This window comes from Haliaeetus albicilla, chromosome 11 (assembly GCF_947461875.1).
Source record: "Haliaeetus albicilla chromosome 11, bHalAlb1.1, whole genome shotgun sequence".
NCBI lineage: Eukaryota > Metazoa > Chordata > Aves > Accipitriformes > Accipitridae > Haliaeetus > Haliaeetus albicilla.
In genome coordinates this window covers 12,993,864-13,020,183 of record NC_091493.1, presented here as the reverse complement: position 1 = coordinate 13,020,183, position 26,320 = coordinate 12,993,864, and the positions used below count along the sequence as shown (strand labels likewise).

The following is a 26,320-nucleotide window of genomic DNA, read 5'->3' as shown; positions in this document are numbered from 1 at the left end:
CTCATATGCACTAAGAATTATGGACGTGGCAGCTAAATCCAGCTTTTAAATCGCAGGCATAGTAGCTATATGCTATTGCTGTTCACTGTCTCTTTCTAATAAGCTGTAAGCAGTGCAATACCTTATTAGTTAATTTGAAAATCGTTTCTCAAGGGATTGCATGGCTTATGTACATCAGGTCCCTACCAATCCACTTAAAGCTTAAATTCACCAGACGGAGAAACTCAGTGAGGGATTGGATCTTATTTGCTGCAGCAGAAACATTCATTTCCCTGTAAAGTACCAGGACAGCATTTTTGATCTGGCAGAAGTTCTACTGAAAACACCCCTGAACCACATTTTCTGGAGATGGGAAATCCCACATGTCTGAAAATAACAGCTCTCACTTTCTAATTGTTTTTATTTGTGATATACCAAAACCTGCTATTTTTTTTTGATCTTACAGCAAATTTTTTTTATTCCATTGCATAAGCTAACAAGGTGTATTTTTTTGCAATTCATATGCACTGTTACTCTTGAAATTTCAGTGTTGTTATTGCTGTTTGTTTGTTTAATTAACTTGGAAAAAAAGGGACTGAGAATGAAATCTTTGAGGTAAAATACCTATCTTTGACTCAAATATCTGAAACTTGATTGTTGATGTTCTGTGGAGCACCACCTGAGTTTGGGATGGGCTGGCCCCAAAAGGCAAATTCAAACATCTCTAGAAAGCTGAACTTTGATTCTGTGTTTATGGCTTCTCAGTGTACTGCATCACTTTAAACCTGCCTGCACAATATTGAAACCATCTCACTTTGAGAGTTTTCATTCAAATCGGTGTTTCTGTCTTTTCTGGTATTCCACTCAAGAGGAAAAAAAACCCAAAATTCATGTACCACAATAACATGAAATATCAACCTCTGTTTCCATTTCTCCACGACAGCATTGTATAAAGCCACCACCATGTCATCTTCCTTATGGATGGTATCAATTCATTACATACAATCTAAGTATGACATAATACACAGAATAAGCAGTGAATTATAAACTGCATCACAATTTTAAATGTGCTTTCTCTGTAACACAGTATTAAATTACTTTCACTATATCATGTTATGGCTACATGTCTCCCGATGGCTGAACTCTGCCATCACTGCAGTAGCAATACCTAGCACAGAGATCCTCTCGCCATAATTTGCCACGAGGCGTATACGCCTCCTAAAGCACCAGCAGCACATGGGAACAGACAGTATAGAGCACAGCACTGTGCAAAACTTACCGGGGTCTCGAGGACCATGTCTCCTCAGAGCTGGGCCACCCCACGTGCTGGAGTCTGCCCCTGCTTTATGCTGCCGCGGAAGCAAAGAGCTGCTTCGCCGCTCCTCTTTCGCGTCTACGTTCAGGCAAAGCGTGCTGGGGACTGTGGTGAGCCCTGTGTTTTCCGTTACAGTTATACCCCAGAAAAACTGAAAGTACTACAGAAGGTAGTGCACAAGAGGAAATTCTGAGTCTCGGCCTTCCACTACGTAGGGGTCATGTGCTGGGCTGCTGGGTAGTGACGGGGAACTTCCATTCCTGTCCTTCTTGAGCTATAGCGAAAGCAAGGCTGTTTTGCTGTTTTTCTCTACATATAGGGTTATAGGAATTGACATGCTAGTTAAGACCAGCGTGCAGATGTGCGAAGGAAAGGAAGTAGGTTTTGGGCAGGCATTTCTAACTGGCTGCTTTCTTGTATCATTGCTGCTAAAATTTCTCCAAAATTCTGGTTTTGATTTGGTATGATTTTAGAGCAGCATCTCTCAAATGTCTTATTTTGGGGGGGGGGAAATATACAATGCCTACAAAGCTACCTGGAAATTGTTTACAATGTTTTCTGTGGAAATCTGACAGCTAGAAACCAACAGCCTGGAATGAAACTTGTTGACTTTTTTTTTTTTAAATCAATTTTCATTTGACCGTTCTTTGTACTTGATTTTTGCACAATAACATCCACAGTATACCAAACGTTCTTCAGAAGTTCAGTTAAATCATGCAAAGAAAATACTAGATGTATTCTAGTTGGAAACCTGAATTGGTTTCCCAAAGGTATTATATCCTTGATAAGTAAAATAATAAGAAAGGAGGAGTTCTTTCTATGCCATATATGTCTACAGTGTGAACTCTTCCATGCAGAGGCAAATCAGGAAATAGCAAAAGGAATTTTCTATGTAGGTAATGTTAGTTTGTAGTTAACAAAGGCAACCTGTCAGTGGTGAGGTGTTTTTTGTTTTGTTTTTTTTTACTGGGTTTTGTATAAAGGTATAGAAATTTAAATAAAGATGTAGAAATAAGGAGACTAGGGAAACTGGAGACAAAGGAAATGAGGAAGAAAGTACAAAGGTGATTGCAAAAGACTTTGACATACCTTTATGGAAATGGAGCTGCCATTTCCATACAGGAAATGTGGAGGACTAGTTTAGAAAGGGAAGGTAACGAGATAGGGACATTATTATATGCTAGTAGAATAGATTTGGAAGAGGTTAGTGGAATACATTTAATTTAATCTTGCATGGGGCTTGGCACCCAAGAAGAACAATAGTAATGGATAAGAAGGATGTGACTTCTACAAGTGATGTGTGTGTTCAGATCTGAGAAGTGGATGTGGGAAAAGTGAATGACTGAGGAGCACATAATGAGTCTCTTAATCAGAGATTTGTCTGAAGTGATGGAAGGAAAGGATGGTGTGTGGGGGGCGGGGAGCGGAGAGTAAGGGTGTTTTGAAAGCAAATATCAACAATACTGTGTTTTACAATGAACTGTCACCACTGTTCAGAGTCTTTGCCTGCATCTCCTAGTGCACAATTGGGCTTCAAATAGTTCCAAGATTCTTTCTTCTGCACCTGCTTACAGAGTCTTCTAACCTCTGACCTAATTTTTCTTCAAGTCTAAGGCTGCCCAGTGTGATTTCTGAACAATATAGATCTCTAACTATAAATTATCCTACACCAGTGCTTTCAAGTAAAAAAGAAACTTCTATGTAAGAATCATAAAAAGTAAAATAATACTTACTTTGCATTTCTTTACAGCAGCATTGCACAGTGGTTCTGCCATCCAGCCTTTCCCAGTGGGTGGACTTCCAGCTATTTCACTCTATGATTTTTGTCATGTGTCTTGCCTCCTTCCCCTTAAAACAAGGGGTGCAATGGATTACTGTTCAGAACACAGTTATTTTCCACTGAAAATGCATTGTAGTATCATAATAAAATTTGACATGCATTGTTTTAGAGAGGGGAGGGTCATAAGAAGGAGGAAATAGCACAAATTATGGTATTACAAAAAAAGAAAAAAAAGGCAGAATTTTAAATACTAGCTGCCAGAAGAAGTGCAATAGGAAAGGAGTTGGAAGGGTTAAACTACTAAACTGTCTTAAATGTGCCATAAAAATAAAGAATATAGAGAAACTGGCAACCATTCTGTTGATATCTAAGATAAAATGGACTGAAGAGAATCAGGTTTGAGCTTCTTCAAGACACATTGTAGTTATGATGAACACAGAGATAATTCACCACAGACCAACTTCAAAACAGACTCTTGAAGGTTTTTGGTAGGACTTGGCTTTTTTTCCAGGTTTTTTTCTACAGGAAATTCACTGTTGCTGCGCTACTAAGCTGAACTTTGTTGTGATTAGTACCACTGAGTTGGGTGCAGGTATTTGTAGTTTCAAGGCATTTTTTTTTTTTTCCTAAATATGAAATTAAAACAGAGCTGTGAGCATGCTGGCTGGCACCAGCCACACAGGTTTGTTACAGCTGAAGCTCTTTTCCTTCAGTGATGGCACTAACCTGACTTGTTCTTCTCTAAGCAGGTATTTCTTTAGCACGAGACCTCTACCTTTTTCAAATTCGAATTAGTCACTGGAATTAAATTTTGGGGGAGCTTGACAGACAAGTGGAATAAGGACATGAAACTCTTCCCTTGAAAATCAGACTAAAAAAATAATGCTTATTTGCATAAAACATGGTGACTAAATGTATAAATATTTTATAATATTTTACACCAAGTAGGGTAACAGTCAGTTATGAGAGTGATAATAACTTCATGGCCATAAGGAATTAAGGACTAAATCTTCATATACTTATACCTTCAAGTCTGAATTTTCCAAAGTGATTCAATGTCATCAATGAATTTTGTTTTCAGTTAGTGCTTGATCAATCTTTTAGTTTAAACCAATTTTTTAAAAACTTCTAAGGCTCCTGTGGTATCAGTTAATCTATAGGTTATTTTAAATCAAAGTAATTGTCTATTTTCAAAGCAAAAATCTGATTTCTTTTATTTTCATTATACAAACAGAAGGAAATACAGGAAGTAAGCAAGAAACATGAAAAATTCAATTTTGACTTTGACATATGTTGTTCTGTTACTTTCATATGATACAAGGTTTTTCCTTAATAATATCAATGAAGAAATGTTGCTTTCTTTCCATGCTAACAGCTGCAGATTTTGCCTGGAACTGAAGTGAAAATGTTGTTTTGTTTGTAGTTTTTTGTTTGTTGTTGTTTGGGGTTGTTTGTTTGTTTGTTTTAATAAATATGTTCCTGATTCAGCAGAGCTTCTCCAACGACTTTGAGGGTGAAGATGACTTCCGTATAAATAATTCAAAGACCTTCTGGCAGTCCTTCAAGCTCTGCTGCAGATGCCATCAGAACCTAATGCAGTAGGAGCATGCAATTATATTTAGATTATGTTATCAGTAAACACAGTTACTGGGAAACCAGCTATGTTTATGAAGCTTCCTTGTAAAGATTTCTTTTTTCAGTAAAGCCTGAAGTGCTCAGAGGTACTGACTTCCCATTGTAGGGTATCTCCTGTTGCTGTTCCTGTCTCCTCGTTGGGATGACAAATAAGTCTAGAGCATGACATATATCATTTTGCCTGAGAATCAGAGAAAGCCTCTTTAATGCCATAGCCTAAATGTGATCCATGTGCAGTTACCAGGCAAAGTTTGTCTTGATGTTCAGCTTCAGCAAGATGTGACCTTTTGTAGTTGCTGCATTACGAGTTAGGCATACGCATGGGTGCAATCAACACTTTGTCATTTCTTATTCTGCTTCTCGCAACCACATATTGCCCTTGAAAAGTCTGAATGGGCTCAGCTTTGGCGGAAGGTGGGTGTGCCCATATAGGGTTAAACTAGGCTGTGACTTCAAAAAACTGTATGCAGCCAGCTTCTCTTTTTGTAAAGAAAGCAGCTTCCTGCTAGCACTGATAATGCAATATACCACTGTGTATATAAAATGGAAATCCCCATCCCCCTCAAAATGTTATGTAGTGGAACCTACGGCAAGTGTAAAAACATGATGGTATGTTTATTTTTGGAGAAGTGGGAAACTACTGTAGGAGTAAAAAGTTCTTATGGGTTTTTTGTCCACCATCCACCCAGTTATTTGTAGACAGTGGTTTGGAGGAAAAGACAAAAAAAAGCTAATAAAATCCCAAAGAAATCACTGAATTTTGGGGGATATTTTTGCAGAACTTGGTAGTAGAGGATAGATACTTGGTATTAGAGAATACAGTGGTGATGCCTCTTCTGCTGCATCTTCCTTTTTGAGATATTATTATAATATTAAAATAATGCCCCAAATATAGTTTTTAAATGTATAAGTGGTGTTTATTGTTGAACGCAAACAATTGTGATTTTTCCTAATGTAAAAGACCCATATATGCTGCAGGCTTAAAATTAGAAGCACTGTACTTCCCAAGAAAGCTGTAAGAATGCTGTTGACAAAAGATGTCTCTTATGTGGGCAGATTGTGATTAATATTTCTAATTGTGAACACAGACGTAGTCATCTTTTGTCATTGGAAGTCACTGACTTTGGAAAGAGGCACTTTTTTCTTCCATTTTTGATATGTGAAGATTGGCTCCAAGTGTTTGGAGACAGAGTCCATTTCTGAATCTTACTACTGCAGTTAGTTTTGATAGAATATTATCTCTAAGCAGTGCCAAGGCTACTGCAACATATGAATACAGATTTCGTTTTATTTTTTTGTACTTGCATAGCACCTGTATTTTGACTTGTACTTCATTATGATGCTAAAAGTTATCTTGGTGTCTCCTCTTGCTTGTACTGGTTTGTTATTATTATTCATCAGTGCCATTGATTCTGCTGTTAGCAAAGCGAAACTTTAGAAGAGGAGGATGGGAAATCCAGAGATTAACAGGTTTTTATTTCCAATTAGTTGAGGACCATGAGCAGTTGGATAACAAAAGATATCTTGTTTACCAGGTCGGAAGTTGTCATAGTGTGGGTTCTTGGAAGTCCAGCAGGTTGACTGGCATCTGAGAGATGGCGTAGTCGTGTAAAATAGTGCTGAGACCTTTTCAGTTGGCTGCCTTTTGGGGCTAGTTGCTGTGTTTTAGTCCTGGGCCACAGACAAAGTAACCTCAGCGGTGTCAGCACTGTGGTGCTGATGGAGAGGTTAGACTTACCTGGCACCCTGCTGCATTTGCGGTCTTTCCAAGACACTGAAGGCTCTGCTGCAGTGACTGTTACAGGACCCTCTGGCAGATCTCTGTGTAGTGACTGCTTTGAGGAAATACTGACCTAGAACAGGGAGCTGTTACTGGATTTTCATTGCGTTTTGCCAAAAGGGAGAAGATGCTAGTCATGAGAGAGGAAATTCCAAGCAGTGTGGTCTGATATGAGATGGGTAGCAACTTGGCCTGGAAAAGGTGGTTATTAATCCATTATTCCATTACTCAACTATTACTCTAGGAAGGAATTTGCAAGGATTGCAGGAACTAAGCATTTTTTGAGGTTGAAACTTTTATTTTGAATGTAAACTTGCAATAGTTAAAATAAAAGTGGAAAAAAATAGTCCTGGTTTTTCAATATGTAGGAATTTTTACTTTTTTTTTTTTAAATCATTTGTTGAGTAGTGAAGACTTTGAGGAAATAGTCCTTTGAGCTATTTCTCACATACTGTGAATAAAACTGTGTTCCCTTTCAGTTTTATTTGAAGTAGGAAAGAGGAAGCACTCTAAAAAAAGACCCAGAATATCATTGCATGATGTCTGATTTGTGGCTTACTGAAGATTATCTTTGGTTGCCCAATACAACTTGTTGTTTAAGAGAGTGTTGGTGAGAAAGAGAAACTTTGTGCTTGAAACCAGCTTCCGTATTTGAAAGCAAGCCTCTTCTCTTTTCTGATCATCGTGACAACAGGATGGAAACTAGGTTTGATTACGTTTGTCAGTTAAACTTTGAAAATACAATAAACCTGGAAACATGTCAGGAAAACGTATAGATTATGACTGGTACTACCTTAAGTTTTTCCTTTAAAATGGAGATAAATTTCCCTTTAGCTATCCCTGGTACACTGCTCATAGGTTAACGGCTAGTAAAGGAGGTGAAAATTCGTAATTCCTTACAAGTCTCTAAAAGCACATCTTCACTGCGCAGTGGAGAATCACGCAGATACCCCAGGCTGTGCAGCTTTGAGTTGCTGCCTTGCATGCAGTGCAGATCAATGCTGTCAGAGGCACTCACCTATGGAAGTAGTACAGCAGCATTAGCCCAGTATTGTGCCAAGGCTTTACACCAGAGAGTGGGACTTAAGTCTGTAGAGCTAATTGCAACATATAGACCCTTAAAAAAAATGGACAAAACGTGCTGGACAAAACTCACTTCAGCAGTTATTTTATACGCATGTAAGAAGATGGAGTGATCCTACTTCTTTTGATGATGCTTTGGAAAGTGACCCTGGGGGTGGGGGTTGTATTTTAACCTCAGGGTTTATCTGTAGCTCTTGTTTCATGCAAAAAGCTGCTCTTAGACTCCCAACTCTTGTTCCTCCCTGTGACACCTGTTCAGTTACATATTCAATTTTTTAAAAGCATGGAGAGACATAGACCAAAATAAAATGTTTTCTTCCATACTGGTTTCACTGTGAGCTCTTTTCTTTTGTTGTTAAGCAAAGGCACCGTGGATTAAGTAATTCCCATAACTTTTTCTGCAATTTGTTGAAGACATTCTTGTCATACTGATCTAGATGGTATTAAATGGCTTTATTATAGAGAATACATCTCAGAAATACATCACGTAAAATAAAGATGCAGAGCTTAGGCCACAACCTGCATGGTCCCATCTCTGCCAGGGCCTGTCATGTATGAGCCGAGCATGGCCATGCTACTAATAATAACTACAGAGACACTATCTGTGGAGAGCTTTCAGGGTGGCAATAAATGTTTTGTCCACCTGAGTAGGGAACAATTGTGTGGTATCGAAGGCAGAGTCTTGCCCGTGTTGGCAGTGCTACAAAGACTACAATCCCCTGTTCTCCAACTGTTGTAACAGATCATAGCAGAATGTTGGTCCTTTAGAAAGAAATGCAATGTTTTGCTACCCATAACAATTACAGGACATAGATTAAGGCATAGATGCACACTGACAGTTTAGCTATATACTGGTACTATCAGTCCGATTAAAACAGTGTGATCTTGGGAGTGTCTGAAGACACAAGTTGGGACCAAGTCCATTTTCTGGTTCTGCTGTAGATTCCGTTGTGAGCTATGTGTTATCTCCCTTGAGTCTGGTCTGATATTCACATGGCTATTTTGGTATTGACTCTTATTTTTCTGAAGCATTCTTGGAGAAGTGGAGGATGGAATATATATTTTTCCATTTCTTAATTCAAGTTTCATCTCTATCCATGTCTTAATGAACACTTTTATTTCAGTACTTAAAACTGGAAATGGGCAACTAATTGGCAAGGCTGTACTGTGCCTTACTGTTTCATTATGTAGAACTCTATGATGCTGAATACAGGGCTTAAATTACTTGTACTAAGTCCACTGCTTTTTTTGTTTAAAAGCATTTCTATTTGCAAGTCAGAGGGGGAACTTCTGGCTGTAGAATTGCTCTACACTTTTCAGGAAATAGGCTATTTACTGGGGATTTCCTTGGTGAAGCAGGTTGCTTGGCACAGGCTGAACGTTTGCAAGTTTTGAGCCAAATTTTCTGTGGCCTATCTCCATTCCTGGACCCTATCTCCATTTTTGATCATCCTTCTTAGCACAAATATTTGTACTCAGATCACACTGGAACATTGGTTTCCTCTAAAAACAAGTGTCATCACTGGTGAATCACTTTATATTTGCATTAATAGTGCAATAATCCTTTGTCGCTTACTAAAGACTCTCCAGTTGAAAAGTTGTGTTAAAAGGTAGGGTATTTTTTCTGTTTTGTCTTATTGCTGTGGCTGTGTTTTGCTTTACTTATGTTCAGGTGGTTCTCTATAGCTTGACTGTTCAATGAGAGCAATCAGTGTATGAGCTGATGCTTTCAGCTATTATCTGTTGCCGCAGTCTTGTGTTTTCTGATGTTCCCCCGTGCGTGTCCCAGAATAGAATGAGGATCCTCTGAAGAGCATGAGGCCTCAGGCGGTCACCACATGTGACCAAAGCAGAAGCTGTGGAAAATGCAACTATCCTTAATTCTGAAAGGGAAAACCCAGCAGCTCAAGTGAAAAAATCCAGCCTGGAAAGCACCGAACAGTTTCTCACATAAATCTTCAGAATCTTCAGCATTGTTCTTGTTTACAGGCAACTCCAAACTCTTTGATCTCAAAATGGTTGTACAGTGACAATGTTAGAATTGTTATAAAAGGTGTTTGAAAGTGATAATGTGGAAGATGATGAACACGTTTGAGAAGCAGGCTTTATTCCAAGAAAAAAAGGCACTATGAAAGAGGGTGCCAGAATACTTCTGGAAAGAAGGGGAGCTGGCGTTGCAGCCAGGATGTGTTTCATTGGATCGAAGTGAAAAGGAAGTGAAGAAAAACTTGGACTTTGCACACATTATGTAGTCATGGAAAGCAGCATATATATTAAGAGTTTGAAATTTTCTACTAATAAAATATTGCTATTATGGTAACGCAGGCTTACAAAATAAGCGTGGACACTTCAGGATCTGGGCCGAGGGCCAGCAGACAGTGAACTTGGCTTCTAGCATGAATCACGATGATGTTGTTCTCAGTAACGTGTTTTCCTGGTAGGTGCAGAAGGCCGCTCTATGGAAGACTGACTTGAATGAATAAATAAAGCTTGCTGTGACAAATGAAACTCCCCCCCCCCCCCCCCCCCCAAGAAAAAAAGAAAAAGCCACAACTTGGTCGCCATTCCACAGCACTCTAAAGAAAATGCACCAGGAAAGCCTCAGCCAGTGGATTCTTATCTTATGGCTGTGTGCTATGTACAGGAGAAAGCATGATTCTCATATATTGGGATAAGGTAGTAAAAGAAAATGGTAAGATGCTTGGCTTCAAAATACTAAGAGATTCATTTTGTTGTCATACCCTTCCTTTTTCTGAGCATATTCTTGAGCATATTTTGCATGTGAGTGCTTTAGCATTCCTTTGTCATGTAATTCTGGTAGAAGCATCCCCTGCCTTTATGTTTTTCTGGACAGAATTTTCTTTGCTAAAGCTCAGGCTGCATCTCCTTCTTTGGATTGTTTTAGTATTCCACACTGTGTTGTGGTGCTTTTATCTATCTATTTATGTATTAATTTCAAACAGTGAGTGTTAGGTTGTGCTCTAGCGCTTTGAGAGTGAAACATCACACAGAGTGAAAAAACAGAGAATTAGAAACTCTGTGTCCCAACATAATACACCCCTCATTAGGCTGAATAAAAGTATGGGAAAAGCACTGGAAACCGATGCTGTGCTGAGCACAGTCTGCAGCTCATGAGAACTACACCATTTAGGGTAGCATCATTGATAATGTGTAGCTGATTCAGGGTATTGAGAAGTTACCGATTCCTAGTCCTTGAATGATGTCTTCTGTTTGAATCAACACCTTGCCTTTACATTAGCTTGATGAAAGTTTTATTTCTAATGTTTAAAAGTATAATGGATACTGTCACAGGCTACTATAAACAGCTTAGGGATTTTATTGGCAAATTGTAAGAAATAATTTAGAAAAGCTATCTTCAAAAAAACCCAAACAAAAAACAACAGCTGCCTTTCCTTCGAGCAACTCTGCATCTCTTTACCCTCCTTTTCTCATAACCAGTGGGTGACAGGGTAGCATATGATTTGATGCTGAGACTTTCTCACAACAGAAATGTCTCCATTCTAGTTTACAGTTTGAAAAACTGTCAGTATGTATTTCTCAGAAAAACTTCTTATTAGCACTACGTGCTTGCTGTGGTGAGGAAAACATGACCAAGACAGACACCCTTGATAATTACAGAAATGAGACAGTCATCACCACAGAGAAACACAGAAAAACCCCCAAAACACTAGTGGGTGCTGAAAATTATTAAGACCTGTACTTCCAAGTCCCTACTCTGTTGTAGCAATTACTTTGTGTATCAGTTGCCAGCACCTGTTAGCAGTTCTTTGCGTTTCAGTTTTCTCACTGTGCAAGGTAGTATCTTCTTGGGGTTTTGGGGTGGGTTTTTTTTTTGTTTTGATTTTGTTTTTTTCTTTGTTTCTTTTTCATTTATCTTCTTTTTGGAAATATTTTCCCTGCCACTGATGATGTGGGACGTGCAAGTCAGGCGTGGCGAGCACTTGCGTACCCAAGAGTGGTTTTCCCAACAGCAGCAACACAGGGAAAAGGCTCCCCAGGGCTCAGCCAGGTGCCGGTGTGCCCGCTGCAGCACTGCCGGCCGCCTCCGTGCAGGTACACCCCTTCCGTCCTTCAGTTTTATACTTTGCTCAAGAGAATCAGCCTCAACCTGGCAGTAACACGGTGAAGTTCAGAGGTGAGCAGGCACCATGGTAGCTGTCACTGAGCTCGTTTAGCACAGCATAACATCTACTCTTTGTCGTATGTTCGTGTATGCTTCAGGAGAAAAACAAGCATAAGTGTGACATGAGCAAATACAAGCTGAACTGGTCAGGAATAAAGGTGAGAAATACAATTTCTCTGCCACCTGATTATTTTAGGCGTTTGTTTTCATAAGTCTATGTGTTGGTTTATGTTTGGTATTTTAGTATGAGGTTTATGACAGTGGTATGTGTGTTCTGATCATGCTGCTTTGAAAGCCAGCGTTGGTATTTAGCAGAAATTTAACCTGATCAACTAATTTTCGTGGCCACGATGAGCTGGGCACCAAAAATGCATCATCTGGCTGATTTATTAATACGTGAGCTGATGTACCATGTATATAATGTAGTTCTGGCCACTGCTGTAGTCCCAGGAAAGCGTCAGGGCCTAAAGCATATCTAAATGCCACCTTTCGTAAGAGTAAACTTCAAGGTCACCGTTAGAAATGACATTTTATTTTAACTTCCAGGTCCAAGAAGGTGACAGTGTGTGAGATTCTCAGCTGAATTAATTGTTAATTCCATTAAAATCATTACATCAGCTGAAAATGAGGCTCAGTGCCATACAAGGTGATGTATGTAAATAGATGATATCATAGCCATGTCCTATGCTCTCGCCTGCCACAAACCTGCAGACTGATTCTCACTCGGGCACTGGGAATATGCCTCCATGCAATGGCACAGAGAAGTTTGCTCTCTGTCAGCAGTCTGGCTTGGTGATTCATGGCAACTCCAGTCTGATAGCCCTAGAAGGATTCTGATCCACTGTTGTGCCCACAGAGTGACAGATCTCGTAGGCCAAGCATCATGTTGTTCTCACATTTTTGCTTTGCAGATTCCAGGTGGCAGCTGCCATATACCCAGCTGGTAAGAGACACTTTGCCCATTCTGCCCTGCTCACGGAGATATAGGCTTCTTTTATCCCACCCCTCTGTCGTATCCTCAGGGACTTGACCAATCCTTTCATTTCTGTACATTCACCTTTTTCCTTATGTGCCAAAACAAAGGCTTTGTGTAAACCCTTTTGTTTCTGAAATCAGTGTTAACCATTTGTGAGACATCTTTTGTCTAAAGACTCTAAAGCATGCTACAAACAACAACCAATTAATCTTTACTGTGGGGAGCTGGAGTTTATTAGATTATTTTTGAGCAGCTGGGTTTGCTGGCTACAGGATGTTGAATGAGTTACTTAAAATAGGGTGCAAAGTCTCAGGAGTGCTCTTTACCTCTCAGGATAACAATAATTTAGTAGTCTTCCTTCACAGACTGAGTAGGAGCCCAAAAACATAAGCAGTACCACTAACTTTATTTTTCAAATAAGGCAACAGGTTCTCTGCTTAGTGATTTTTGTCTGATGCTGTTCTGAGTTAATGGCAAAGCCAGGTAAACAATCCAGCTCCCACGACATCCAGCCCTGTGACCCACTCAGCTCATTTATTGGTACAAAACCCACGAAGAAACTCATAGCAATACTGTCTCTCTTTGTCTCACCTTTCATCACTCCTTTGTAGGTACATGTGGGAGAACTCTTTTTCATGCAGATTTCCAGTAGAGATAATGTATAGTTTGTACATGTGAAGTAATTTCAAGGGCCTCAGCTTTCCCTGAATTGAAGAGATTTTGTAAAGCTAATTCATAATTAATCATAGCCCTATGAAAGTGAATTGCAATTTCTTATAGATAACGTAGGCATGTGATCTCCTGTGGAAAGCCTGATTAGTCTGCATTTAACAAGCCTAATGCCATTCCATCCGCTGAGGTGATTGCCAAAATATTTTAAAATATTTTTTCTGAAGGTTCTTAAGTCCTTCCTTGTCATCATTATGTGATACTAAATACACCTTAGCTGATTTGGAAGACAAGTATTATTATTCTTTTTATTTTTTCTGCAGCTGAAAAAGGAGTTTTTTCCCCCAATTACTGGATGTTAAATCTCAATTAAGAGTAGAATTCTTCCCTTTTTTTACATTTTTCTGATTACTGTAGCTTGTAGGGACACTAGGAGTGATTGCTCTCTTAATATCAAGGGTAGAAGTTATTTGATTTTTTTTTTTTCTGTATTATCTTTTCATGGTGTATGCCTCTCTTGAGAAGAATGTTATATAGTCTAATTTTAGATTAGGCACAGATTAAGCAGGTTTTTCATTTTTTACTTCTGAATTATATGGATTATCTCATAAGTCATTAACATTTGCAAATCTGTTGTGTAAACCTTTCTGCTTTCACATCTATTTTATACAATGAAGACTTTCAATGGTGGGGTTTGCTTTGTCTTGTTGGAGATATTTCAGGAAGAGCATCATAGAAATGGGGCCTGGAAGTGACCTGAGATACCACTTTAAATCCACCCAGGACAAGGTACACAGTATTCTTGGCACATCGCTTTGAAATGGCTCTTTAAAGCTTTTAATGAAAGACTTGTTCGTGTGTGTTGTAAACAAAATAATTACAGTCTTTCCTTGTAGGATATTTTCCAGTATTTTTCATTTCTCTTGCTTTTCTCATGACGCTTCCTGGGTTTTTATAGTTTGGAGCTCAAATTTGGGCACTGTATTCCAGCTGGAGAGACACCAACGTTGAAAAGAGTGGAATAGTTACCACCACTGCTTGCATATAACATTCTTCTCATCTCTTATTTTAGCAATCACACTGAGTTATATTATTGCCTCATATTGTGATCCGCTACGCCTCCTACTTACTGAGTTCCTCTGTTCGTGTGAGCGCATTTGCTAGCAGTTCTCTGGGCTCATTGTGCACGTGTCTAATCTGAACTTTATCCTGTTATTTTTAAATTTTAGTTTGCCAGGAACACCTTGAATTTAAATGCTGTCTTCCCAAGTACATCTCCGCCCACTTTGGTAACGTTCCTAAATTTTTCATGTGTAATTTAGATCATTGTTGATGATGTTCATAAAATACTGAACAGACTGGGCAGAATACAGTGCAGACCCCATATAATCCCACTGGAGACAGCTTGCTAACACAGTAGCAAGCCACTGATAACCATGGCTCCATTATGATTTTCCAGCGGATCATGGGTTCAGCTTACGCTGATTCCCTGTGGAGGAAACTTTCTTAGGCTCCATTTAAGAATGCCCTCTGTGACAGAGCAAATAGCTTGAGCCATAGTTAAGATATGTCACTCCTACTGCTGTATCCTAGTTGCTAGGCCAGTTATCCTGTCAAAAAAAGGAAGATAGACTAGTTTGACATGATGTGTTCTTGACAAGTTCATGTTGGCTATTTCTCATCACTTTATTGTGCTCTAGGAGCTTGCAAGTTGATTGTTTTTCTTCGTAGGTCTTCCTGAGCATTACAGTTAGTGACCTTGTATGTAATACAGTGAGTCCCTCCTGCTTCCACCATTTAAAATGCTGTGTTCATCTTTCCCCAGTAATCTAACATCTCCCCTTCTATGCTCTTTTCTGGTTACAAAACAGAACGTTATGGAATTGGTGCAAATAGAATATTAGAAAACTAATTACATAGCTATTCTCATGAGCTTCTCATCTGAATACTGCAGCTATTAGAGGATTAATTAGCTTGAACAAACATCAAATGTTTACAGCTAACTGATTTTTCAGCTTTATATCACGCACAATACCATTACGCTAAATTTGGTGTGATTTTTGCACACAAACTTCAACAACAACAACAAACTCTTGGTACAATACAGTTAGTTTCCAGGACAATTTTTGCTGGTTTTGCACCAACATACTAACTGCCATGCTAAGCTGCCCTGTTCCAGCCCTGTTGCAAATATACACTTCAACCTATTTAACAGCTCCTAAAAGAAGCATGTCTGCAATCCATCTTGACAGCCATTGCTCAAATATATCCAAGTATCTTTGACAAAAATGGTTAACAAAAACTGATGCTGATCTATTTGCATTTCTCAGACCTAAAGATGTATGAAAAATAGATCAAAACGGGTGTAACTGAAATGTCAGAATCCAGGGGTTTATTCCTTTTCCATATTTGCATCACCTATACAAAACCTACAGTTGCTGTATTCCACATCCTTTCTAAGGTTCCTATTTATAAAGAATGCATGCAACCACTTAAAATTTTTTTGTTGTTTCATTCAAGTCAAAGAGTTTATTCCCAAGCTTAGCAGTAAGCGTACTTGCAAGCGATTGCAGGAATGTGCTTCCAGGAAATCCGCTATGTTTATTTTGAGCATTATCACAAATTCAACTGATGGCATTTGAAAGAGCAAAACCCTTTGGGTCTTTTTGCACTGGTTCATGGTATCCTGTTTCATGAACTGGTAGGTCCTCTTGTTGCCTCCTGTAACTCTCACCTGCACTCTTTAGCCCTCAAAAATACCAATGTTTGTTTATTTTAGGACTACAGATTATGATAAATGACCCTCTGACTGCATTAGTTCTAGTAAAAATGTTAAGATAAGATATTCTCTGGATGCAAACTGCTTGGGTTACATTTGTAGAAAGAATTCATCTGTCTCATGTAGTGTCAACTCTATTGTAGAGCTGAATTTGTAGACAGTCGCTATCAGCTTTCTTCCTAGCACCATACAAGCCTGCTGTGAAAAAGTTTGTCCTAAATAAAGACAAGTACAATTTATCATTTACAACTTGTATTTTTAAGGAGTCTCTGTCAGCCAAGCAGACAAGGTCTCTTGTTTCTCAAGCTGAATATAACAAAGCACGGCAATGAAGCATCTCATTCAGGAATATTAGTGAGTTATTCTGAGCTGTTGTCTCTTGGGTATGGATTTGGCTTTCCTGCATTTGATCTCCTTTTGAAGTTGGTAGGGGGATTTCTGTTGATATCAAGGGAAACTTGATCAGATCTCTCATGAACAGAGCCAGTTAAAAGTCACAAATTTAGCAGGATTGTTGTGGGCTAAAGATCACCTAAATGCCATCAGTCTGCTATAAATGGGGCTGCTAGTGTGATTTAATCACAGATAGTATCTGTTCTGTTGATGAGCATTTTCCTATGCAAGGATAATGACTGGAACCATTAATAATGTGTGATGACCTGTGTGCAGAGATTTTATAGCATAATTCTAATTTCTGGAGAGCAGAGGATCACAATTAAGAAAGCTTACTAGGGTACTTTTTTCAATGTTAACAGAAAAAAATACGTTATTAATCAGGCTGCTCTGAAAATAATGACGAGCATGCTAGGAACCAAAAATACCACTGTGCGTTATTCCCCAACACACTTATAGGAAGGTCCTTCATGAAATGTTCTAGGTAGGGCAGCCTGTAGAAGCTTGCAGAACTTGCAGAGCTACTACTTAAAATGTTGTATGTAAAGAGAGGAATTCTGTGCTTGCTGTTAAAAATAAACTTTTGTCTTTTAGAGTGTAAATTCATATTCTCTGACCTTTTGGAGCATTGCTTTAATTCACAATCAATTCTGAATATACCTTTCTATATGTTCAGACCTAGATTTATTTCTTTGTGTGATAAAGTTTTTTGTAATTATACAGTTAAATGTCTCTTCTCTTTTTTTTTTTTTTTGTCAGCTTAGAAAAGAAGCACTCTTTATTTAGAGAGGCTTGCAATCTCTTTTGCCTACATTTGTTTAAATGTTATTCTTGCTGGAAATTGCCTTTATATTTTGTTTCAGAAAAGTTTATTTGACAGTTATGAGTTTTCAGTTTGCTAAATCAGCTGTAAACCTTACTCTGTGTTGTAATGATAATCTTTAAAGGTAAAAGTGATTAGCTCATAAAAAGATTTTTAATTTCTTTTTAGATTAACTGTTTGATTTGGTCCACCAAGACCTTTTTGGATTGTTTGGTTTTGGGTGGGGTTTTTTGACATATGCATAATAGTATTTTTCTCAGTCACTCTCAGCAATTTTGTTGCTTTTGCATTGTTCATAACCTGCTGAAGAAATGAAAAGGAAAGAAGTAATCGCTGAAATAGTACTTTAGAAAACACTAGGTGACATGAATATATTAATTCTCTCACTTAGGTCTTAGTTCACACACTCATCTAAAGCATTGGCATCCATTGAGTTTCTACATGTACTATTCTGAACTGGGATATTGGGTTTACCCAAAATAATATGAAAATGGGTAGTTTATCTTAACTGATAGTAAGAGTGCTGTGACAACTTAGTGATATGGGATTTGAGAGTTAGAAAGGACTTTGAATGGAAAGCACTATTATTAAAGTACTATGTTCAGTGTGTTAAGCAAAATGTGCAGCATTTCAGTTCTTTGTACTTCCTTAATATGTATTGTTGTGGTAGAATAATAATTGAAAATAACACTGCTACAAACTATAAAGTAGTGTCTCCATCCACATACCATCAGCTAGTATTGTCTTGATCCCGGCTTTACTATTTAACCAGAGGTTGACCAGGCCACTGAGTAGGGTCGATGCATTTTTGTGTGTGATGGGTTGGTGTTAGAGTCTAGCTGGTTTTGTTAAAATTGTATGGATATTGATTTTTTTTTTTGTGTGTGTGTGTGTGTATAGATGCACATGTATAATGGCATTATTTAAAAACACTGAATAGTGCTTGTCATAATCTCATTTGGATTAATCAATTGTACTTTAGCGGTTTTACATGTGAAATGCTGATGGTGATCATGGTATAGATGGAGAAAAGAGTGAGATGCAATAGCTACCGAAACGTAGCTCGCATTCCCATAGTCACTCAGAAATATAACTTGAGATGAATAGCATAACAATTGTACAAATATCTAGCAATAACTTAATCCTATATAATGATACACAGTTTGAGCACTTGAAATAAACATCAGCTTTTTGTTGACTTGTTTTCTCCCTGTAGGCCTCTGATTGTTGTAAGGGAGGACAAGCTACAGACCTATCTTCCAATCACAGCTGGTCTGTGGAAAGAAGTGCAGCAATGGTGCAGGCTAGGGAGCATAAAAAGGCACAGATCAGGGAAAGACAAGAAGTGCCTTTGAAGCTGATCTTGTTTGCCTTTTGAGGACTGTCATACTGTGGTGCTCTTAGCGGTCTCTGATTGTAAGATTTCTGTCACACAGATATGAAGTTGAATATATGATATCTTTTTCTCTGCTACACATATCAACAGAAAGGATCAATGAGTTCTCCAAATGGTATAGAGAAAAAAAATCTGCATCCAGAATTTGAGCTGGGTTAGTCAAGAACAGGGCTAATCATATTTGCATTAAAGGACTGTTCGTTCTTTTTTTTCTCTTTTTTTTTTTTAATTTATTTTATTATTCCTGTCTGACTTGGTAAACTCTTCTTCCAGAAATGTGGGGTTTGTTTCTAGAATGGTGGTTGTTTGTCCTCAAGTGGTGTTCTTTCTCTAGTCTTCCAAAGAAGACTGTGCATTTAGCATATAGAGTACAAACTCAATCAGTTTGCTTTGTTAGTCTGTGTATTTCAATAGTAAAGCGAAAAAACACATGCTTTTTGTCTTGCAACATATGAAGGAAAACTGCTTTTTCTTTTTGGCGTGAGAGTATTTTGGTTCTTTAAAATGTATTGTTACAATCTGTATTTTGATATTTTGTAACGAATGATGAATGATAGATATTGCTAAATGTGCACTGACTTGCTCTTGGTTGCTGACTCAGGAAATAAAATTGGTAAAAGCAGACTTGTTTGATTTTACAGTTCATATTCTGGGTAATGCCAAAGGAGAAACCATCGCTCCTAGGTTGCTTTCACACCTGACAAGCCTCCAGTTAGAGCTGCTTCTGAAAGCAAGTACAATTTCTGTCTCTTTCCTCTGGTCCCTGTTGCTGTGGGGTGGGCAGAGGAGAGGAAATCCCCAGAAGCAATTCCAGTCCTTATTGCCATCTGTTCAACATCCATCGTTGTCACTGCACGTTGTGAGAAAACTATTTGCTTTTGGTAGTTTGATGACCTTCCTATTGACTTTGCGTGTTGAAGTGCTTGGTGAAAAATGTGATCAGTGGTCGGAATCGATATGAAAAGAAGGCCCAAAATATATGGCCAGGAGCAAGAGGGTGCAGAGACTAGACTGGAGGGGCCAGCAATCAGGCAGGCTTGGTCTGCTGTGGAACTGCAGCCTCAGTGGCTGTCCCAGGTATTCACCTCTGAAATTTGGGTTCCAAAATGAACCAACACCTTTACTCCTTGTCACTTAAATTCAGAGACCTCTACGTCTTTTGGCTCAGGAGGCTCAAGTAAAGTTGTACTGGAAAGCTGTAAAAGAATTGTGAGTGGAAGTCTGTCTGTAAGCTGCAAGAGATCTGCTGTGGCTTTCTTCCTGGTTTGGTCCCAAATTTACACATTTCCAGAGGACTAGCAACCATCTGTCCCAGTTTTATTTTGTTTCTAGATGAGACTTTTTTGTCTTCAGCTAGCAAAGAAATATTTTACAATTTTTTTTAATGAATATGCTAGCAACAGAGCATCTCACATAAAAATGCATTTTGACAAAGTTAATACTGCAAGGCTTGCCAAAAAAGTTGGTATTCCTTAAAATTTGCCAGTTTAATATGTCTCTGATAACCAACCATCTTCAGGGGTCTTTCCTCAGAGTTTCTTTTTTTTTGGTCATCATCTGTCACTGCTTGTGATAAAATAGTGTTGGGATTTAATGATATATCCTAAATCCCTAACTTGCCTAAGCATTCAGTACTGTCCTAGCACATGTTCATCTAGATGTAACGTTTGGTGCAAGACTGTAGTATGGAAATGTAGATAATGAATATTGATATTTCCAATTCTTTCCTAATGTTTCATTCAGTTTTTAATACTCAACAATTTTCTCTAGCTACTCCCAGTTACACCCATGTAATTCACAGAAAATTTAAAAAAAATTTTTTTTTTTACTGTGCCCTTTCTCACTTGTTAAACTGTCACTGCAAGGATATTTTACTTGGAAACATATGAAAGTAAAACATCTGACTTTGCTGTTATTGATATCTGAATTTTGGTTGCCTAGTAGAACTGGCTGTAGTATGAAGCATATTTTTCCTTCATGTCAGCCTGATGAATTAGACATTATTACTTAGCATATTAAAAGAAGAAACTAAGAAATTTAGATTGATTCAAATTCATACAGATATTTTCAAATGCAAAAACTGTCTGGCTGCCATTTTGCACAAAACCAAAAGAAAATAATATATTGTTTCACAGTGAGTTGGTTTTACATCCTGTGTTGGAAAGCCCATTTGTCATCCGACACGCAATTCTACCCGCCTTTTCTATCTGAGCAGGCTGGGTTGAGGAGTAATGGATCCAGTCATCTGTGGGTGGAAGGGTATTGCTATCATAAAGAACAGAAGGAGAAGACCTTTGGTCATAGTCTTAGCAGAAAGGCCAAGGAATAATTCTGCGTAGACTAGGATACCCAGATCAGCAGGAGGGCAGCACGTGTAAGGGAAACTTGTCCTCAGGATGTCTGGGCTGTGTCTGTCATTTAGACTAAGAGGCTGCTTTATTCACAGTAGCCATCAGTTTGTCATTCCCCATACGTATTAAAATTCACCTTGAAATACAGCAAGGCATTATTTTTATCAGCTCAGGAAAAGCCCATAGTTGCAAAAGAAAGAAAAGTGCAAGAACATCTTATATGTTATGTTTTTATTAAGGGATGTCATAGAACCACTTCTGAAAATTTTATCTACTGCATTTAATGACAATTTCTAGCTAATGCAAAGTAAACTCCGACAAAAATCCTTACGATAATTTTTGGTGTTCGTTGCTCCACAAAGGCATTCCACAAGGTCATCTAAAAGGATTTTGTACAGAGCTGATAAGACCCTAGTCCGTAAATGGTCTCTTACTGAAAACAACATTATACTTAGGTTTTATTCATTACTAATTTCCCGTAAACAACAGTATCTGTGGTTTTAATATTAAACTTTGTGAAGGGAGCCATAAAACTAGTTGCACAATGATGGTGTGTGGATAGTTTAACCCCTTTTTCTTCCAGAGCTTCTAGCGCCAGCACAATTGGAAGATACTGCCAATTATTATAAATGATGTTTGCAGTTTGAAGGAGCCGTGTTTTGCCAAGTTGTGTGAGTATGTAGCGAAAACATAATGTGCTGGTTCAACCAAGCACTGCTCAGTGTATAATTTTAGCCTGGTGAATCATTACATTGTGCTAAAAGCTTGCTACAACCTCATTGCTGTAAAGCATTAACACAGTGTCTGTAGGCCTTCATCTCCATTAAGTCAAATTCCATTATAAATGCATCTCTAATGACATGTATTTTGCTGTGGTCTAGTAAATGCTTTTTCCCCACCAAGCATTTCACTTTTACATGCAGGGCACTCTGTGGTAAATGAAGGTTATGTGAATTAATGCGATGTGGAAGATACTTAAAAATCTATAACTGAATCTTCCCTGTTACTCCCAACACCAATGCCTTGATTGGAAACCTTGCAGATTAATTCACTGAACTCAGAACCATATGGCAGTGACAAAGCATAGTACATACCCTGCAAGTTGCACACACAGCAGTAATTGGAAATGAGAGATAATGCGGAAGTCATAAATCTCAAAAGCATAAACATCAGCTAAACATCTACATAAAATTACTGACTGTGTCTATATTTCAGGGTTCTGTTTTTTTCTCTCATATAATTTGTTCTTTTTGAAAAGAAAACCAAAATGGAAGGGTGTAAAATATGTGTTAAACCCAATACTGTTTGTTTAAGTAAATATGTAAAAGCTGCATGAAAACAGATGCCTACAGAGCCTTTCTGCAGAGTGATCTATGTAAAAATAGCTGCTGTTGAGTAAAATAAGTACAATAACATACAGTGCTTGATACTTCATGTGATAAAAGATGTAGGTGAGAGAACTGCCAGTGGCATGTCAAGTGGTTATAATTTTTAGTGTCAGAGTGTATTCGAAAACTATTTCAAACACCCACAAGAGGCAGCACATCGGTAGTGAGTTGCTGAAAGTTGGACAGGACTGCATGTAATGGGTACTCTGGGGTAGATCAAACAGTAGCGTTATTCCTGGCATACTTATTCATCTCAGAGCTTCATCAAATCATTGCAAAAGTGGTTTTCTGGAGGAAAAAAAAAAAAAAAAAAGGATGCTATCCATTCATTCATTGGAATGGCAAAAAAAGAGCCATTTCGGGAAGATATGAGAGACAGTAATAGCTAATTTACCAGTACCACCTAGGGGTCCTGCATAGGAGATGAGGGAATGCACCATATCCAGATTCACACTGTAGAGATATTTTAAAGTAGCGAAGGTGCCACTAGTTCATTTAGAAGCTGGCGCAAACAACATGGATTAGTAGCCAGGTGCAAGTGCTCTGCTTCTCCAGTTGCCCAGACCCTTAAAGGTGTTAGACAGGAAGCCATCAAGGATCACTGAAATACTGGCCAGCACTTACTTTGTTGAGGTGACAAGGTCATGGCCATAGGCAATACATTACTGTAATAATTATAATGGCACTTGATTGTTATGGCTCTGAAATGCTGCACAGCATGCGGCAGTCCTTAGGAAACACACCTGCTGGGAAATAACTTAAATGGAATCTATTTCGCATCTTCTGATACTTCTATACTTGGAAATCACTGGGAATTTGGAAGAACCCTAATTTTTCCTGCAAACCTAGATTAAGCTAATAAACTAGCTCTGTTTTGGTTTAAAATCTTTAGCTGATTGTTTTTGGTCAAGGTAAGGAGTAAAATTTAAGCCATACAAAAAGGCAAACATGTTAACCATAGTTGCTGCTTGACTGTCTTATCTCTGAAATACTTTAAATTATGTTTCAGAAGAAAACAAAACAACCTAAACCTGCATTAAGGTCTCTGTGTTACAGCAAGTTTCATTAGAACTTGAGCCTCATTACTCTCTTCCTAATAATCTCAGTTAAAGCTGTGGTTTAGATCCTGTAATTTACTCTCAAAAATGAATTTTTTTCCTGCATCTAATAATAGAAAAGAAAGCCTCTTTCTCCTCAAGAGATTACCTAGTTCAGCACCCTACACTGAGGAAGACCAGATTTGTCTGCAAATTTCCTGGTGGGTATTTTTTCCGAACTATTTGCAAATATCACGAAAGCACTGTACTAAGAATTTTGTTTAACGTTTTCATGTAACTAGAGGGTGTTTTCTGTAAGAAGCCTCTTCCCATTCTCATTCCTCTTTCCCCTTTGTAATGGCCAGTGGTGGGTTCATTTCTGCATTCTGCAAAGCTCTTTTGTCAGACCAAGGCTGCATCAATACCTGCCCTGTTCAAGTGATGCAGTAAGAGTAGGTCAACGTTTTTGCAATATAGAACCTTAATGCTTCTTGCTGCAAATAGAGATCTTTCCTTTGCGGCCTCCTTTTTCCTTCCCTTCCTAACCCCCAATGTACATGTGGCTACTGAGAGCAATTAATGCTGTCCACTTTATGGCAATTTTTTACCTATCAGCAAATGAAGTTTGGTGCTCTTTAAATGAAACAATCCAGTTGCATTTTCTAAAATGTTTTTTTCATTTCTGCTTCTCTCTCCTGGGCACTGTGTGTTGTCCATATCCTTTTCACTGTGAAGAACTCCAGTTTGAGCCCAGTGTCCCATTAGAATGTATTGACAAGAAAGGCATGACTACCTGTCCTATCCTGCATATAGCATGTAATATTCCTGTCATTACCTACCAGGACTGCTTTTATTTTTTTCTGCAGTGTTACATAATTGACTCAACTGTGATTCATATCAGCACTCTGGTACTTTTCAGCAGTGCTGCAGTGTAGGCTGACTAGTTCTCCTCCTTCACTTTTTAAAAAAAGATTATTTTGTCCTTTAATTCAGTGGATTTACTTTGTGCTCTCTGCATCCCAAATTATCCTTTGGAAAAGTCACACATTAAAGATGCATCTAGTGGTACATGCTAGTCTTCCAAGAGAAGCTACATGTAAATACTAATGCTGAAGTGGTTAGTTTTAAGCTGCGTTGTAAACTTTTTGTTGCTGTTCAAGTCAAAGGTGTACGTGAATATAAGGTCAGCTGAGTTGCTTTGAAGACCCAGTTGTGGCTGAGGAATGACGTTTTCCACGTGCAAAGCACTTGCTTGTAGTCCAAGTGTAGAAGTGACTAAGTCTTACTGCTGTAAAGTACGTTAATGGTTGCGTCAACTCAATTTGAAGTTCCATGGATTATCAAAACTGTCATCTTTATCATAAGATTAGGCAGCTGAGGCAAAGATTATGCTGACCTTGGAACTGAGTTCTGTTATCATTTACAAATATGATCCATTCAAGCTCAGTCACATTTGTTTAACAAAGTACCTCACATGTATCTCAGTTTCTGCCCAAGTATGTCTGGCCTTTGCTTTCTGTAAGAAATTGTCTTATTAGTAGCAAAAGCACCAGGCAGGTGTCCTTTTTTTTTTTTTTTTTGTCCCCTTTCTTTTCTTACTTTCTAATGTACACAACTTCTGCTTCACTGGAATTGCAGAAAAAAAGGGCTAATAGGTTTCAGAAATTCTTGCTTGGAGGTTTATAAGCTATTGCTAATATGAGTATATTCCATTAGCAACCACTTGACTAATTTTGCTGCTTAACTTGCTATGAAAATTGGTCCTAATACGTTTAATCTTGTTGCTCGCTTTCTCTTGAAATACCCTGTTGCCCAAATATTATATGGCATAGTATATCAGCTATTGACTTTGTGTTATACTGTTTGTTTGAGAAATACCCTCTTTAGTGTCTGTCTACATTCATAAAACATAATTTATCTTGATTAGAGTCCTAGTATTTCCTGCCTGAGGGATAAAACCTCTTGGATCATTGTACACCAGAGAAATCCCTATCCTTTCACAATTTCAGCTATGTAAACATATCTTCTCTGAGCTTCCAATATCTAAATATTTTTAAAGAAGTTCTGTGATTGCAATAAACAAAGAAACGAAATATGTAAATTGTGCTGCCTTAAAGACGACTAGCAGCACTGTAGGACCGGACTGAGACCTCCAAATAATTGTTCTAGTCTGAGGGACTCAGTTTCTATCTTAACTATTTATTTTAAATGCTTTTTTGGCTCACATTACAGATACTTTTGCTGCCCTGGCACTTCTGTTTTTATTCTCTCTACAGTCAGCGCATGCTGGAGAAATACACATCTTAGTGTCTCAAATCATCCCTAAGAGAAAAGTCTGCATTTGTGAAGAATTCCTCCAAGATCAAAGAAAACCTCGTTTAGGAAAACAGCCTACTTGTGTTGCTGCCCTAGGTTCAGGAACATTAAGACACATACATCAAAACTAGACTATTATAATGTGTACTAAGCAAAGAGAAGCCAATGCTTACTTAATTTAGGTAGCCATGTCAGCTGAATGGCCTGGTTGCAATCCAGTACCAAAACATAATAGTTTGAGCTAGTCACTTGGTTAAAAATGTGGAATCCCTACCTCATTTTTTAAAAGCATCAGACTAAGCTTGTAGAGGTGTTCTGCCCAAACATTTTCTCACTGAGAAATCCAGATTTGGATAAAACAAAATTTCAGAAACTTACAATTTTTTTTCTGTATTATTCAAACAATATGACTTTCTTTAACAATGAATGAATACATAATCAAGCTATTTTTACAGTTTTTTTGAGCTGTTAGAACA

General features: G+C 38.2%; 1 protein-coding gene across 2 annotated transcripts in view; it reads right to left on the bottom strand.

Moving 5' to 3' along the window:
• RASGEF1A (RasGEF domain family member 1A) overlaps window positions 1-26,320 on the bottom strand; it is a 175,068-nt gene that overhangs the window by 53,257 nt on the left and 95,491 nt on the right. For both annotated transcript variants that reach the window (XM_069796179.1, XM_069796176.1), the window contains exon 2: window positions 3,028-3,142. In XM_069796179.1, coding sequence (XP_069652280.1) covers window positions 3,028-3,069 — 42 coding nt within the window. In that variant the 5' untranslated portion in view covers window positions 3,070-3,142. The remainder of the gene's footprint in view (window positions 1-3,027; window positions 3,143-26,320) is intronic.